Source organism: Agelaius phoeniceus, chromosome 2, assembly GCF_051311805.1.
Source record: "Agelaius phoeniceus isolate bAgePho1 chromosome 2, bAgePho1.hap1, whole genome shotgun sequence".
Classification (NCBI taxonomy): domain Eukaryota; kingdom Metazoa; phylum Chordata; class Aves; order Passeriformes; family Icteridae; genus Agelaius; species Agelaius phoeniceus.
The window spans coordinates 84,033,564-84,047,516 of NC_135266.1; the positions used below are offsets into that span (position 1 = coordinate 84,033,564).

Sequence of the window (13,953 nt, forward strand, 5' to 3'; positions counted from 1 at the left end):
CCAACATAAACAACTGTATATGCCTTGTATATGACAGAAAATATAGAAAATATTTTGTAGTCACATGCACTATTTTGATCACTCAAAAATACAACAAAGCTTAGTTTTTCCACTTGATTCTAGATTTGAGAGAAGAAAAAAGAAGCTTTTTTATACAACAATAACTTTCAGTCAACAGACATCACTTTTTCAGACCATAAGACAAGATAAAATATAGCTACACTATCTGACAATCCTTTGCCTTATGGCTTTTCTGTAGAGTTGTATTAAAACCATTTCCATGAAAGAATTGATGTAATCTCTAGAGAGGGTGCCCATGTTCAGTGTGGGCTGAGGCTACTTAAACTCTAGTGTACACTTTATCAGTAAGTAGAGATATATTTCAAAAACTTATTTCAGCAATACATTCTGCCTTTTTCTACTGTGAAATGTTGACAAAAGCCGCCTATGTTGCCAGGATAGAAAGCTTTTTTGAATAAGCTGAAAGTTTTCTAAGTGAGACATGAAAACATGAATGAGTGGAGGTAATTTTAATGCTTTTTAGTATTAACCATCCTATGAGTGTCACAGAGATTCCTATTTCACAGTGCTGGGTTTCACTCTAGCTGCTTACAGGTAATTGTACACATCATAGATGCTGCTTGGTTTATATTTGAAAATACACTGCCCTGCATTTAAATCAAAATCAATAGATTGGTGAAAACTAAAGAGCTATTTCATATTTATTAAACATTTCAACTACATTTGAAGTTCCAAAGAGGAGAAAGAGGTCACACTTTCTCTTATCAGTAAATCTAGCACCCCCCTCCCCCATGCTGTCTCTTAAAATATTATTTTAACTCAGTGTGATATCTGAAAACAAACTGTTTACAGAAGCTCACAAAATCCATTACACACGGGAGATAAACACATCAGTTCTATACACCACAATGGAATACGAAGTCTGCAGAACCTGGAGACTCAAACCAAAACATTTTGACAAGAAAACCTTTCCAAGAACAGCCCACAGTCTTCACAGGCAACAGACAAATAATACCCAAACACACATATGACCCCCCGACACAGCCTGCCCTTGCATATAACATTTCCAGAATAAACCACTAAACACACATCGGGACACATCACAAAAACTTGCCGACACCACCAAACCTCACTTTCTCTCCCTGGAGCATCCTCTAGGTCTCTTGCAGAGTGAAGAATCAGCTCACCTGCACCGGGGGGGCCCAGCCGTGGGCACAGCCGCACTCTGACCACCACTGCCCGGGGCTGCCCTGGGGCTTGGCCGGGGACTTGGGGGGGCTCCTCCGCACCGCGTCCCACAGAGGCACCAGCCTGCCCCTGCCCTGGCCGCCCGCCGCGGGTGCCCAGCAGGGCAGCGCCTGGGGGCCGTGCGGGAGGCCGGCGGGGTGCTGGTGCCAGCGGCAGGCGCAGCGGGCATCCCTGGCGGCGGGGGGCACATTCCTGCCGCCGTCCGGGCCCTCGGCGCCCCTGCCGCCGCAGCTGTGCTGCCTGGGGAGGTGCCCGTGCATGGCTCGCCCTGCCCGCCGGGCATGGACGCGCTGCCGGCGGCGGGGGCGAGGCCAGCCCGGGGGCACTGCGGGCTAGCGGCGGGGCAGGCCGGGCTAGCGGCGGGGCAGGCCGGGCTAGCGGGCGGGCATGGCGGCGGCCGGGCACGGCGGGGGCCGCTGGCCAGCAGCCCCGTGTCAAAGCCGGACTCCACTCGCGCAGCCACTTGACAGCATCCCCGCTGCAGGCAGAAGCAATCAATGCTCTGCGTGGCTGGGACGCACGCCTGCATCCCTTTCTGGATGACAAACCACGGGAAGGGATGAGAGGAAAAAAAAAATCCCAACAAGCAACAAAAACTACTCTTGCAATTTTCAGGAAGGTTTAGTCATTTTCTAGCTGACCCTGACACGAGTCACAGGCACCCTGCTGAAGCACATTTATACGTACAAGCTTTACAGGCTAAGTGCTTTCTTGTGGAAATAGCATCTAGACAAAGTACTGAAAAAGATACTCCTTTACCAATGATCCGAACAGACGCGGGAGCGTTGTTTTCCCTGCATGCCTGAAAAGACCTTGTCAACAAAATTGCATCAGAAGATGCAAATGACAAGTCCGGGAAGAATGTTATCTGCCCTAAATGCTAAAGCACAGCATGAGCAACGGTATGTGCTAATGTGCACAGGCTAATGCGCACAAACACAGCGGAGAGAGCAAGAGGCTGAATTTAAAAATAAAGCCAAAACGATCTATGCCACAAATTAACAACTCTCTGGCATCTTATATATTTCATGTGAATATAATTTTGTGTGTGTGTGTGTCTAAGTACCTCAAGTTTCTGATTGGTGTGTAATTTTCTCTTCCCTTTTTCACCCCGTAAAAATTCTTTGGTGCTTGCCAATAAACTTCTGTACAGAGTTTTCTGTAAATCCCCTCTTGGGTTTTTCTTCCTAATACCATCTCTTTCGGTTAAAGTATCCTGAATTCTTTCTTTGAGATTATTTTCTTTTATTTCTTCTTATAGAAGTGACGGAAGTGTAAAGTGAATAAATCTGGTCTGAATATTCCAAGCACCTTGAGATTTTTAGGGGTGCTCTCCAAGCTCAGGTACCTCAGTCCTTAGGCCTCTAAGACACTCATTGGATCATGGACTCGTATATGTGTATAATTTTTTTAGATTTTCTTTAAACATAGGCATATTTCAGGTACATTTAACCATAGAAAATAACAAATTAATTTCTAAAAACAAATACAGGAATGCATAACAATACTTTTGGGTCTGTTGGTGTTTAACTAGGATTTCTGTGGTGTTCAACACACAGAAATTAAAAAGAATTAGCAATATATATAGTTTTACTATTAGAAAGTCTAAAAAAATTTACTTTTAAAGAATTCAAAGACAAAGACAACTATGACTATCTGCAAATATGCTTTCAAGTGAGAGAAATGAATTTACAAATGTGTTGATGCAAAAAAACTTGATTCAGTTATTTAATTCCTCCTACACAGCTAACCTAAAATTCCTCAAAACTTAGACATTGCTAAAATGCATAACAATAAACTTTGGCAGTAATTCTTGAATAAAGAAAAAAAAATTATGGCAATGTTTTAACAGTGGAGAAAATATTTTGACAACACTGCAGTTCAAATTGCTGCATGTGAAACTCACATCAGTTTTAGCTGTCCCAGTTATACTAAACTGATGTGATAATGCAAGGTTTATTCTGAACTCCACTGAACAGCCAAAATTGTGCACCATATACTCTCACATAACAAAAACCCAACTGCAAGAACTCACAGAGCTTGGCACAGAATTCAGGCCACTTCATGTTTGAAAAAGAAATATTAATGCACTTCTGAATTGCAAGCATAGATGTGGAAGCCAGCACTTAAAAACCTGAGCTAAGGGAGTCTACAAGAAAAACATTGCTACATGTAAAGTAAATGTAAAGTTACATAAGCCTGAATCCATCTTTTGCAGTTTTACTCAAGCATAAGAAGTGAAGGTGTGTAAGCTGTCCAGAAAGCTGCTTTCCTCTAGTGCTCAAGGGAAATTCAACCCTGAGCACCTAAAAACTTATCTACCAGAAGGTAACTCAAGTCATTACTGCACCACTTCCAACAGGAATACCTCAATAGAAATATATATATATTGACATTATGTGAAGCTATAAATCATATTTATAAAACTGTAACATACTTATTTATATACCATATATATATAGAAAACAAAACACTAATAAAGCCAAATTCAGTTTATGTTTCCATCATTGTAGACCTCTATTAGCAGTGTCAGTGTCCATCATCTTAAAACCATCAGCCTTTTGGTCACATAGCAAGCTACCTAGTTCACCCCAGACTATCCCAATGCTATTCCAGATTTGTCAAATGCCAGTAAAAATCTAAAAAAAAAGGAAAAAAAGAAGCATTAATAGCTATTTCAAAGCTAATTGGAGGAATCTGGATAATTACACAAGTAAAAAAAAAACCCAAAAAAATTTTAAAAAGCTACTCAAAATAATATACAATATATGTAAAAATCAGGGCAAGTATTGCCTATGATCGGATTGGTGAGTGTAAGAATCTACACATCGCATGACCAGACATAGTCTGTAGACCACCTACACACAAAATTTTGGGTAAAGTCAACTGTACCAGAGCACTGAAATGTCTATCACAAACCTCCCTTGCCCTATATTTTAAAGCAGTAGATGAACTTTCAGCAACCTTAATGCACCCCATCCAGAACAATGAAGAACTATAATGGCATCCTTTTGACTGTAACATTCATGTTAAAACAGTATATTTGAAATAGCCTCTTATCAGAATGTGAAAAAGGGCTTTTTTCCAAAGGAATTTGACACCACTGAACATGGCCTGAAGTGTTGGGTAGGTTAAGGGTATTTCACACTTCAAAATTTAGTGAAGAAAAAAATTCCTACAAATAAATTATTTTACTGACAACACAAATTATTTTAAAGGTTGTCACTGCCTGTGTGAGACAGAAACACTTGAATATGGGATGCATATGTGCAACTAATTGCCAGACAGCATGGTAAGATGGATTCAAAAGATAATGCAATTTCATCCACTGTAATTGAACCATTGTACTAGAGAGGATGGCACGCACCTCTGGATGAATGTGGATTAACATGTGGCTCAAATCCACATGCCCAACTGTCACCATAACTTGGTAGTAACTGGTGCACAACACAAAACCGAATATTGTACAAGACAGGATGTGAACTGTGTTTGACCCAGTACTGTTGTGGAAAAATCTCACTAATTTTCTTTTTCAAATATTAAGGAGGCATGACAAAATGGAGCAAATAGATTTAGCTGATATTGTACCAGCACAAATAACTGTAACTGGATTACAGCAATGTTGGACAGACACCAAAAATAAATGCTGAGAATAGTTTGCTTCAGGCAAAAATGTGCATATGGAAAAGAAAAAGTGCATATGGGAAACAAAAATTATTAATAGACTTCTGAAAGGGAAGCTAGAATCATGGGCAAAGATGATTTAGATGTAGTAACAGATTTTTCCCTCCAACCAAGTTTGCATTGTTATGCAACCATAAAAAAACACAGAATAAAAGAAGAGTAATAAACGTGGACTGGACCAATGTATTAGAGATCCTACATTTCTATAAATACTTTTCTTGAAGGAAAAATTAATATGAACAATTACTAACACAATAGCAAAACTACTGAAATAAGTCAAAAGCAATCTCTTTGCAAGTTTTTTGTTTGGTCACTGAGATGCAATCTTGTATAGAAATAATATTCTCAGTGGTGACATGGGCTAGAAGGAATGGTTATGATTAGTCCAAGATCAGGCCAGGAGCCAATTTATCTGGCATAAGTCATTGTTATCATAGCGCACCCAGGAAATCTTGGAAAAATAATTTGATTTCTATAACTGTTCATATGCAAAATGAAAAAAAAACCAAAAACACAAAAAGAACAATGCTTCATTCTAGAAAACCAGAATGTAAGAGGTGGGGAAAGACACAGCTGAAATAAAACAACTCAGCTTCTGTTTCAGGTCTGTCTACTCCTCTCTTCTTCTTGGTATTCAAGGCAAGAAACATGCAGGAGTACAACACCAAAAATAAAACAGCAGAGGAAGAAAAATATAATAAAAGACAACTATTATAAAAATTCACCATTAAGGAAATGTCATTCGAAATCTATTAGTGATTTTAAAGAGTAATATTTTGCTTACTTTAAAAAAAAAAAGTATGATCCCCATATCCTTTACACAACAGGATGACTCTCAGTTTTAGAAGTTTTGCAGAAAAATACCAGCACAGCACTGAGACACAGCTGCCTGCACAATGTATCTGTGTGCATGATCAAGGGCATGTTCTTTTCATTTTTATCAGAGGCTAGAAAAGCTTAAGGAGCTACAAACACAAACATATCAATTTTCAGTGTTAGCTGAATGTCCTAGGGTTAACATAAGGACAATCATTTAGAAATCAAGATCCAATGAAAAAGAAAAATGACAAGCATTTGGAAGGAAACTATATCAAGAGAAGAAAACAACCCTCAGCTGGGAATATTAAGTCACAGTCAATCATGTCAAAGCTGGTGGAGAACAGCGCAGCAGGTTTACCAATTTCAGATCCAAGTGAACCAAAGAGTCATAAAATTTCAGTGGCGTGAAATACAAGCACATTTCCATGCCAATACAGGAACTTCCCTTACTGGACCTGCTATTTTCAGGTAGAGTTGTTGTGCTGGATTCAGCTGGAGTAGACGTAATTTTCTTCACAGTGGCTGGTATGGGGCTGTGTTTTGGATTTGTGCTGAACACAGGGTTGAAAATTTAGAGACATTTTTGTTATTGCTGAGCAGGGCTTACACAGAGCCAAGGCCTTTTCTCCTCCTCGTATTGCCACAATAGCAAGGGGGCTGGGGATGCACCTATTTACAACAGGTGGTTTTTGATTTAGAAAAAGAAATTCAACCATGCCAGGTCTCCATTCAGACAGCAATGTAAGCAGAAAAGGATACCATGAATACCCAGCATATATCCATAGAATGAGTTAATCAGGAACCTTATTACAGTTACACTGCATACAGATACATGCACAGTGTGAACTGTATAAAGGACGAGGACAATATAACCAAGGTAGAACTTTTATTCCATGTAGAAAATAAAACTGCCAGTTAGCAGGCTCAGACAATCTTTTTTAGGTGTAGTGCCTATGATAATACACTCTTTCTAACTGATTACTTCCTATTAGATTTATTTTTAAATAATTTTAATTTATGAGCAAACAATGACAAATTGTTTCTTCCCTATGAAGTTATTTGTGTTATGTTCTTAATATATCTTTGAAGAGTTTGACACAGTTCTGTCACTGTCTTGTTATGGGCCAGTTATAAGCTTCCACTGCAGAAGAATGGAAGGCAGAAAGATGTGAGCACACGTCACAGCCAAAAAAAGGACAAGGTTCAGAGGATATGCTACCAAGAATTCAAGTTACTAAGCTCCCTCTTCAGCCTTTGGAAAGAAAAGACTTAACAGACTAACGTGAACTTCAGAACAAAAGCAAGACAATTTGATGGAACATAACTGATTCAATAGTAAAAGAAATTATTAATTTCAATATTAAAAGCAAAAGTCAGTCTTGTTTCTCTACAATCCATACATGGCCACTCTTGAGATTTCATTTCAGTTGCAAATATTGTCTAAAAATATTTCCCAAACAGAAATGTACTAGCATGTTTTTGTAAAGGAATTCCATTCAGGTCAATGTACTGTGTATTTAAATGACAGGGACAATCCTTGAAAAAAGAAAGGGTGATTTGGAAGCAAGATGAATCCCTGATGGCTCTATAATGAAAATAGCTTTACCCATGTACACAGCTGATGTAAACTGTCTTCATTACTTGGAAGAGTAAAACCAAGCTGTTAGCATTATTTGGAGCCTCAATAACATTACATTTTATCTACACCAAGTGACCTCAAAGGCTGGACCCATTGCTCTCTGCTTTGAAGAGGTTTTTGAGCTTAATGCAAGATGGACAAGGTAGAATTCTAGAGTCTGTGTTGCACAGTAGGTCACTGCACAAATAAAGAAAAGCAAGCTAATGGCTAAGATAAAAAGCAGTTTCTCTGTATAAATGGATGTAAACATGGCCTGCTATTCATAGCTATTTAGTTTTAGGAAGAGAACATCTAATTGTGAGGATGTTTGTTTTCTTTTTAACATAAAAATCCAGGAAAGAAACCCTTAGTTACAAAACACATGAATCCTCCTGGAACTACTTGCTGTATGAGGAAACAATGTGTTCTACATAACAGGACCACAAAGAAAGCACATTAGCTTCTGAAAGAAAAAGTTATTATTTATTGTCAAGTGGCAAATTACATTTAGATAATTCAAATAAATCTGACCTCTTTCTCCTTTTTGGTAGAAAACTCAGATGCTTTGCTTTTCTTATTTGGGATGACAAACATGATTGGAAGAAAAAAGGCCAGAAGAAATGAGCAACCTGAAATTGAAGTCTTGACAACTTACAGAATCACAGAATTATCGAATTATTAAAATTGAAAGGAACCTTAAAAATCACCTAGTTTCAAGTCCTTTGCCATAGGCAGAGACACCTTCCACTAGACTTTGCTCAAAGCCCCATCCAACCTGGCTTTTAACACTCCATCACACAGCATCCACAAATTCTCTGGGCAACCTGTCCCAGCTCCCCGCAGTAAACAATTTCTTCACTGTATCTAATCTAAATCCACCCTCCTTCATTCCCACTTGCTCTGTCACTACATGCCCTTTGGAAAGTCCCTGTCCATCCTTCTTTCACCCTTTTAGGTCCTGGAAAGCTACTCTAAGGTCTCCCTGAAGCCTTCTCTTTCTCTATGGACAGCACTAACTCTCACAGCCTGCATTCATAGCAGAGCTGCTCCAGCCCTCTAACTCAGCAGCTGTCCTCTGGTCTTGTTCCAACATGTCCATGCTTTCCTGTGTTGGGGACACCGCTCCAGGTGGGATCTAACTAGAGCAGAGTTGGGGGAGAGACAATGCCCTCCCTTGCCCTACTGCCCACGCTGCTTTGGATGCAGCCCAGGACATGGTGGCTTTCTGGGCTGTGAGTCCACATTGCTGGGACACGTTGAACTTCTCATTCACCATCATCCCCAAATATTTCTCACCAGGACTGCTCTCAGTCCCAGTTCTCCTCCCAGCCTGTATTGATACTTGGGATTGTCACAACCCATGTGCAGGACCTTTCACTTGGCCTTGGTGAACTTTAAGCATTTACAGACCCACCTCTTAATCTTGTCAAGGTCCTTTTGGCAGCCCTTGCCTCCAGCATGACTACCACGCCACACAGCTTGGAGTCATCAGTAAACTTGCTGAGGGTGCACTTGAATCCTCTGGCCATGTCCCCAACAAGGATAGTGCTAAAGACTGACTCCTGAGGACAGCTCTCATCACTGCCCTCCACTTGGACATTAAGCCACTGACCACAACTCCTTGAGTGTGACCTGACAATCAACTCCTCATTCAGTGAGTGGTTCATCTGTCAAACCCACATCTCTCCAGTTTAGAGACAAGGTTATAAGATATAAGGATATAGGGTAGAAGACAAGGTTGGTTTCATAGAACTACAGTCAGCATTGCTAAAGGAGATGTAAGGGCAAATCAGAGAACAGTTGAGTAGTCAAGTACTGAAAATGCGTATTGCAAGGCTTTGTTTCGCTTTGCATCATTTATTAAAACAAATTCCAACATTTAGCTAAACAAAGCTGCTCTTCGGTCAAATAGCTCTTTCTCTGAGAATCATCCGCCTGACTTACTTTCAACTTCCATCTCCTTGTTTTCATCCATTTATTTTTACTCTCTAATTTTACTTCAGATCATTCTTTATCTCTCACAGTAATCATTAATTTCAAATGAAAGGTTCCTAGGGTTTGTTAGTCTGTTTATTCAGTCTATTAACTAGTCTCTCATAGGTCAGCTCCAGCCCATAAACATTCCTCTTTTTTTCTTCCAAATTTATCCAGTCTAAAGAGGATTAGATCTTTGCAGCTTTGTGTGATAGCAAGCTGTTAGTGACAGATTACTGACCAGAACACTATGAAAAGAACAAAATAAAAACAAACAAAATGAATAATTCCTGGAATATTGATAATACAAGTTGATAAAAAACAGTCCACACACTTGCAGGCTTATTGCAAGACCATTCTTGACAAACTATATTAATTTCATCAATGTCCTGGAGTACATCAGGATTAGTTTAAGAGAACCTTTATACAATTTGGGTTATTTTAACATCACACGTAACACCTTAAAACTCAATCTCTTTACTAATTAGTTAAGGATATGGCATTGATACCATACTATGCTATGCAATATTTACCCCCTTTTCATATGTGTTAGACTCTGGGTCCAGTTTGATCTCACTAAAATTAGATCACATTCCCAAGTATATTACAGCAATACTCCATGGCTTTTCTTCTCTGTACTGTTTCTTAAAAGTATGATGCACCAATATCTTCATTTATACAAAGGATTTCATTTTATGCACATAAATCATTTATATGTACATGTTACTTGAATTCCATAAACAGAACAGTGTTAGTTGTCTCAAAGAACGAAATGGAAAAATATTATAAGCAATTACTCTAGTAAAAAAGAAATGCTCCTCTGAAGTGCATTGTTAATTCACAGAACTTGGTCACTGTAGCTAAAACAAAACTTAAATTGGCAGCCTTGTTGGAAGCTATGGTTATAATTCTTCTATAATATATATAAAAATATAGCTCAGGAGATGAAAATAAATAAACATGGATTGGATGGTACCAGGAGAAATAAATATTGCCGTTGGAAGATACCTCTGGAAGAATGGACAGCGCATTTCCTAAATTTTTGTCCCAGTACCACCAAACACAGTGCATGAGCCTTGTTAAAAATAAAATTTCACTCAAATGTGAAAGTATATTTTTAACTAGTTCATGATGACATGTTCATCTACTATTTCAATCAGATATAATTTTGTTCCCTTATGACTAATGACTGATTAGTGAATTGCTTTTATGCCAAAATAACTGTTTCTAAATATGTTCTTAAATAGATATAATGATTGCAAAAAATTACAACAGGAAAAAAAAGGAGCATTTATCAACAACTGTGCTCCAGATCACTTTCAGCTAACGAATGAAGTGACTTGTAAAGGCAATACAGAAAGTTTTAGAGGAAGAGTTCAATGAAAATTTAGTAAGAAATAAGAACTGTTACTTCTTTAGTGCTTCTCAGAAAATACTTTGGAGTAGTGAAACTTAGCATACAGTGCTACTTACAGTAAAAGCTATTCTCTAGAAAGAGAGCTACTGAAGTCAAAACTGGAGCTGGACATGAAGAGTAAATACAAAGCTTTCCATAGGTACACCAGCAACACAAGGAAGGCGAAGAGAAATGTGGGGATATAGTGACAAAGACATGGAAAGGCCTTTGTTGTGAAGTGAATTTGCTTTCTCCATGTTTATAGGCAAGGCCTGCTCTCCAGCCTCCCTAGACCCTACAATGACCAGTAGAGTCCATGGCTGGAAGTGCTACCCACAATACAATAATATGAAGCTAGAGACCCCTTAGGTAAATTGGATGCACAAAAATCCATGGAACTGGATGGGAGGCATTCCAAAGTGCTTATAAAACTTGCCAACACTGTAGTGAAACCCCTCTTGCTGTTGAAAGGCTGTGATGTCAGGAGAAGTCTTGATAACTGAAAAATACAAATATTGTATCCATCTTCAAGAAGGATAAGAGGAGGATCTGGGGAACTAAAAGATGGGCTTCCTAATTTCAGTCTGTGGGATGGTTACAGAACAAATCAAAACTAAAAGTTCACACTTCAAAACTGGAGGGAGCTGTTGATCTACTGATCAACATCTCTGTCATTCATAGGAATCTTGACTAATTGGAGAAGTACACTTGAAAAATCTTCATGAATTTCAAGGAAGGAAATGTGAAGTCCAGCACCTTGGAAGGAGTACTCCCATGCAACAGAACTGGTTTGGGGACTGACTGGCTGGAGGCAGGCTTGCAGAGAAGAAGCTGAGGGCCTGATGGACAAGTTGAACAGGAATCAGCAGTGTGTCCTTACAGCAAATAAGGTAAACCATATAGTGGTCTGCAGTAGGAGTATAGGAAGGACATCAAGGAAAGTAACTCTTCACTTTGCTGAATATTATGAAAACATTTCTAAAGTACTGTGTCTCTTGGGCAGAGAGATGAACATACTGGAGTCAAGTGAAGAGGGTCAGTGGACTGGAGCATGTGATGTCGTTCGAGTCAGAAAAGGTGCTAAGGGGCAAATTCAGCTGACCATCTTAAATGGATGGTTACAGAGAAGCCAAACTTCAGAGCAAAAGGCAAGGGCCAATTAACACAAGCTGCAGAAATGAAAATGTGATCAGATGTTGGAGGAAAAAAAATACCATGAATATGATCCAGAACAAGTTTCCCAGCCTATTAAAACCACAAATGCTTCCTTTGCTCTACAAGTGTCCCGTAGCACATCTTTTGATATTTGACTGGTCAGTCAGTCTTTGGTGTCTCTGCTTTAAACACCCAGCAAGTATAAATCACATGAGAAAATGAATGTAAATGCTTGGTAGAAGAGACGATTGTTTCAAATTTCCAAAACTAACTAGAGTCAGCTCAGTCTTGTTTACCTGATTTTTTCCTCCCATCTGTTCTAAAAATAATAATACTAACTGCAGACCTTGGCAGGTGAAGACCAACTATTTCAGTCTGGAAAATTCACACTATGTATCTGCCAACAAACAGAATGTGAGAAAACTAAAGAAATTATAAAAAAAAATGAGAAATCCAGAATAAATCAGCCTCATACTCATTATCCTAGGACGTCCAACATGGCAAAGGAGAGTGCCAAATTGCATTAAATACTAATGGCCCGTTCTCTTTCAGAGAAGAAATAATACATTTGCTATCAACAACTTTTGGCAGCTGTTAGTAGATTATAATGGGATTAGGTGTTTGAAGTTTGTAGACAAAGTATTTGATGGAGTTGAGGGTTTAATTGCAAGTTTTCTAAAGCCTTTATTATTATTTGCAGAGTTGTTTGCGGGACAATGCACCTATAACCAACAATATAAAACCAGCAGGAGTGTGAGGCCCTGAGAGCACTGTAACCCTGTCTACCTCCCCACATGCTACCCTCACCCCCAGACCCCATTTCAGCCCAGTCTGGGGCCACAAATCTCAGCTCCAGGATTGCCCTACAGCATGTGGTCTCCAGCTCCACTACAGCTATGCTCTGCCCAGTCATGACCACGGCTCACAAATTTAAGGCATCAGGGAATCAAAAGCACAAACACAGTTGCCAGAGGACCTGTTTTCCTTTTCCTAAGGAAACTTCCCTGTCCAACCATACAAGAGTGACTCAGTGAGAAACACTTGTTCAACCTGAGCTGAAACCTTTGCAGCAACACACCCCTACACCCACACAAGTTTCCTTACCAGTTCCCAGGTTTCCCATGGCAGTGCCTCAGGTATCCAGATCCTTAAGCAAGTCAATCTTGGTACAATAAACAACAAAATAACAGCCTGAGCTAGTGGCTTTGAGGAAGGACCCCAAACAAACAAATCCCTGGGCTTTTACCCCTTCACAGTCTAAATGCCAGAAAATCTGGAGTCATTGGCTCCTGCTGTTTCCAGTCGCCTGGATGGGCCACAGGTGCTCTTTGTTATGTGAAGGCTCAGCTGTTCACAGTTTCTTGGCTGGGGCCCCACCGCCAGAGCTCAACCTGCTGCTCCGTCAGGAGCTCCACACCAAGCTCCCTGCTCTGAATGTGTTCCTCAGTGCTGCTCCCGTGCGATCTGTGATATTTGAGGAGACACATGCATTCTTGTGAGTTACAAACTTTGTGCTCCAATTTGAAACTAACCCGGGTAATTTAAGAAAATACTCAGAGATTTTTATCTCATCACAGCAAAATAATTCACTAAACTTTTACAGGCATAAAATTATTTACGTTACAGCCGGAATTTTGGCAGCAAAATTCAAACACCAATCATCTACCAATCATAAAGCCATGCAAATAATTTCTCTATTGAATGTCTTCTATGACCTTCAGTTATCTTCATTATTTTTCTCTTCTAAGACATTTAAGATTCACTTTTCTTTGGACAGAAATCTTTTGTAAAGATCCATCAGCAGTGTTTTGCCAAGATATATATATATATACACATATACATGTTTGCCATCCAAAAGTACTCTACACGCCCAATTAAAACAGAGGTTCATACTAAATCAATATTAGAAGTTAATATTTTGCCCTTATTGAAATAGGCTGTCTTCTGCTTCAGCTAACACAAAATACACACCATGACTCAGATTGTATTTGATTTACCTGTTCAAAAAAGGAAAGCAAAATAAAAGCTATATTTACAA

The 13,953-nt window shown here is 39.3% G+C and overlaps 1 protein-coding gene across 29 annotated transcripts in view; it reads right to left on the reverse strand.

Annotated features, from left to right (window-relative positions):
• Positions 1-13,953, reverse strand: part of DLG2 (discs large MAGUK scaffold protein 2) — a 983,885-nt gene that overhangs the window by 415,478 nt on the left and 554,454 nt on the right. For 4 of the 29 annotated variants that reach the window (XM_054628507.2, XM_077174048.1, XM_054628505.2 and 1 more), the window contains exon 1: positions 1,209-1,544. The exons of the other annotated variants lie outside the window; for them this stretch is intronic. In XM_054628507.2, the coding sequence (XP_054484482.2) occupies positions 1,209-1,529 (321 nt within the window). In that variant the 5' untranslated portion in view covers positions 1,530-1,544. Of the gene's footprint in view, positions 1-1,208; positions 1,545-13,953 lie in introns of those variants that run through there. 29 annotated transcript variants of the gene reach the window in all.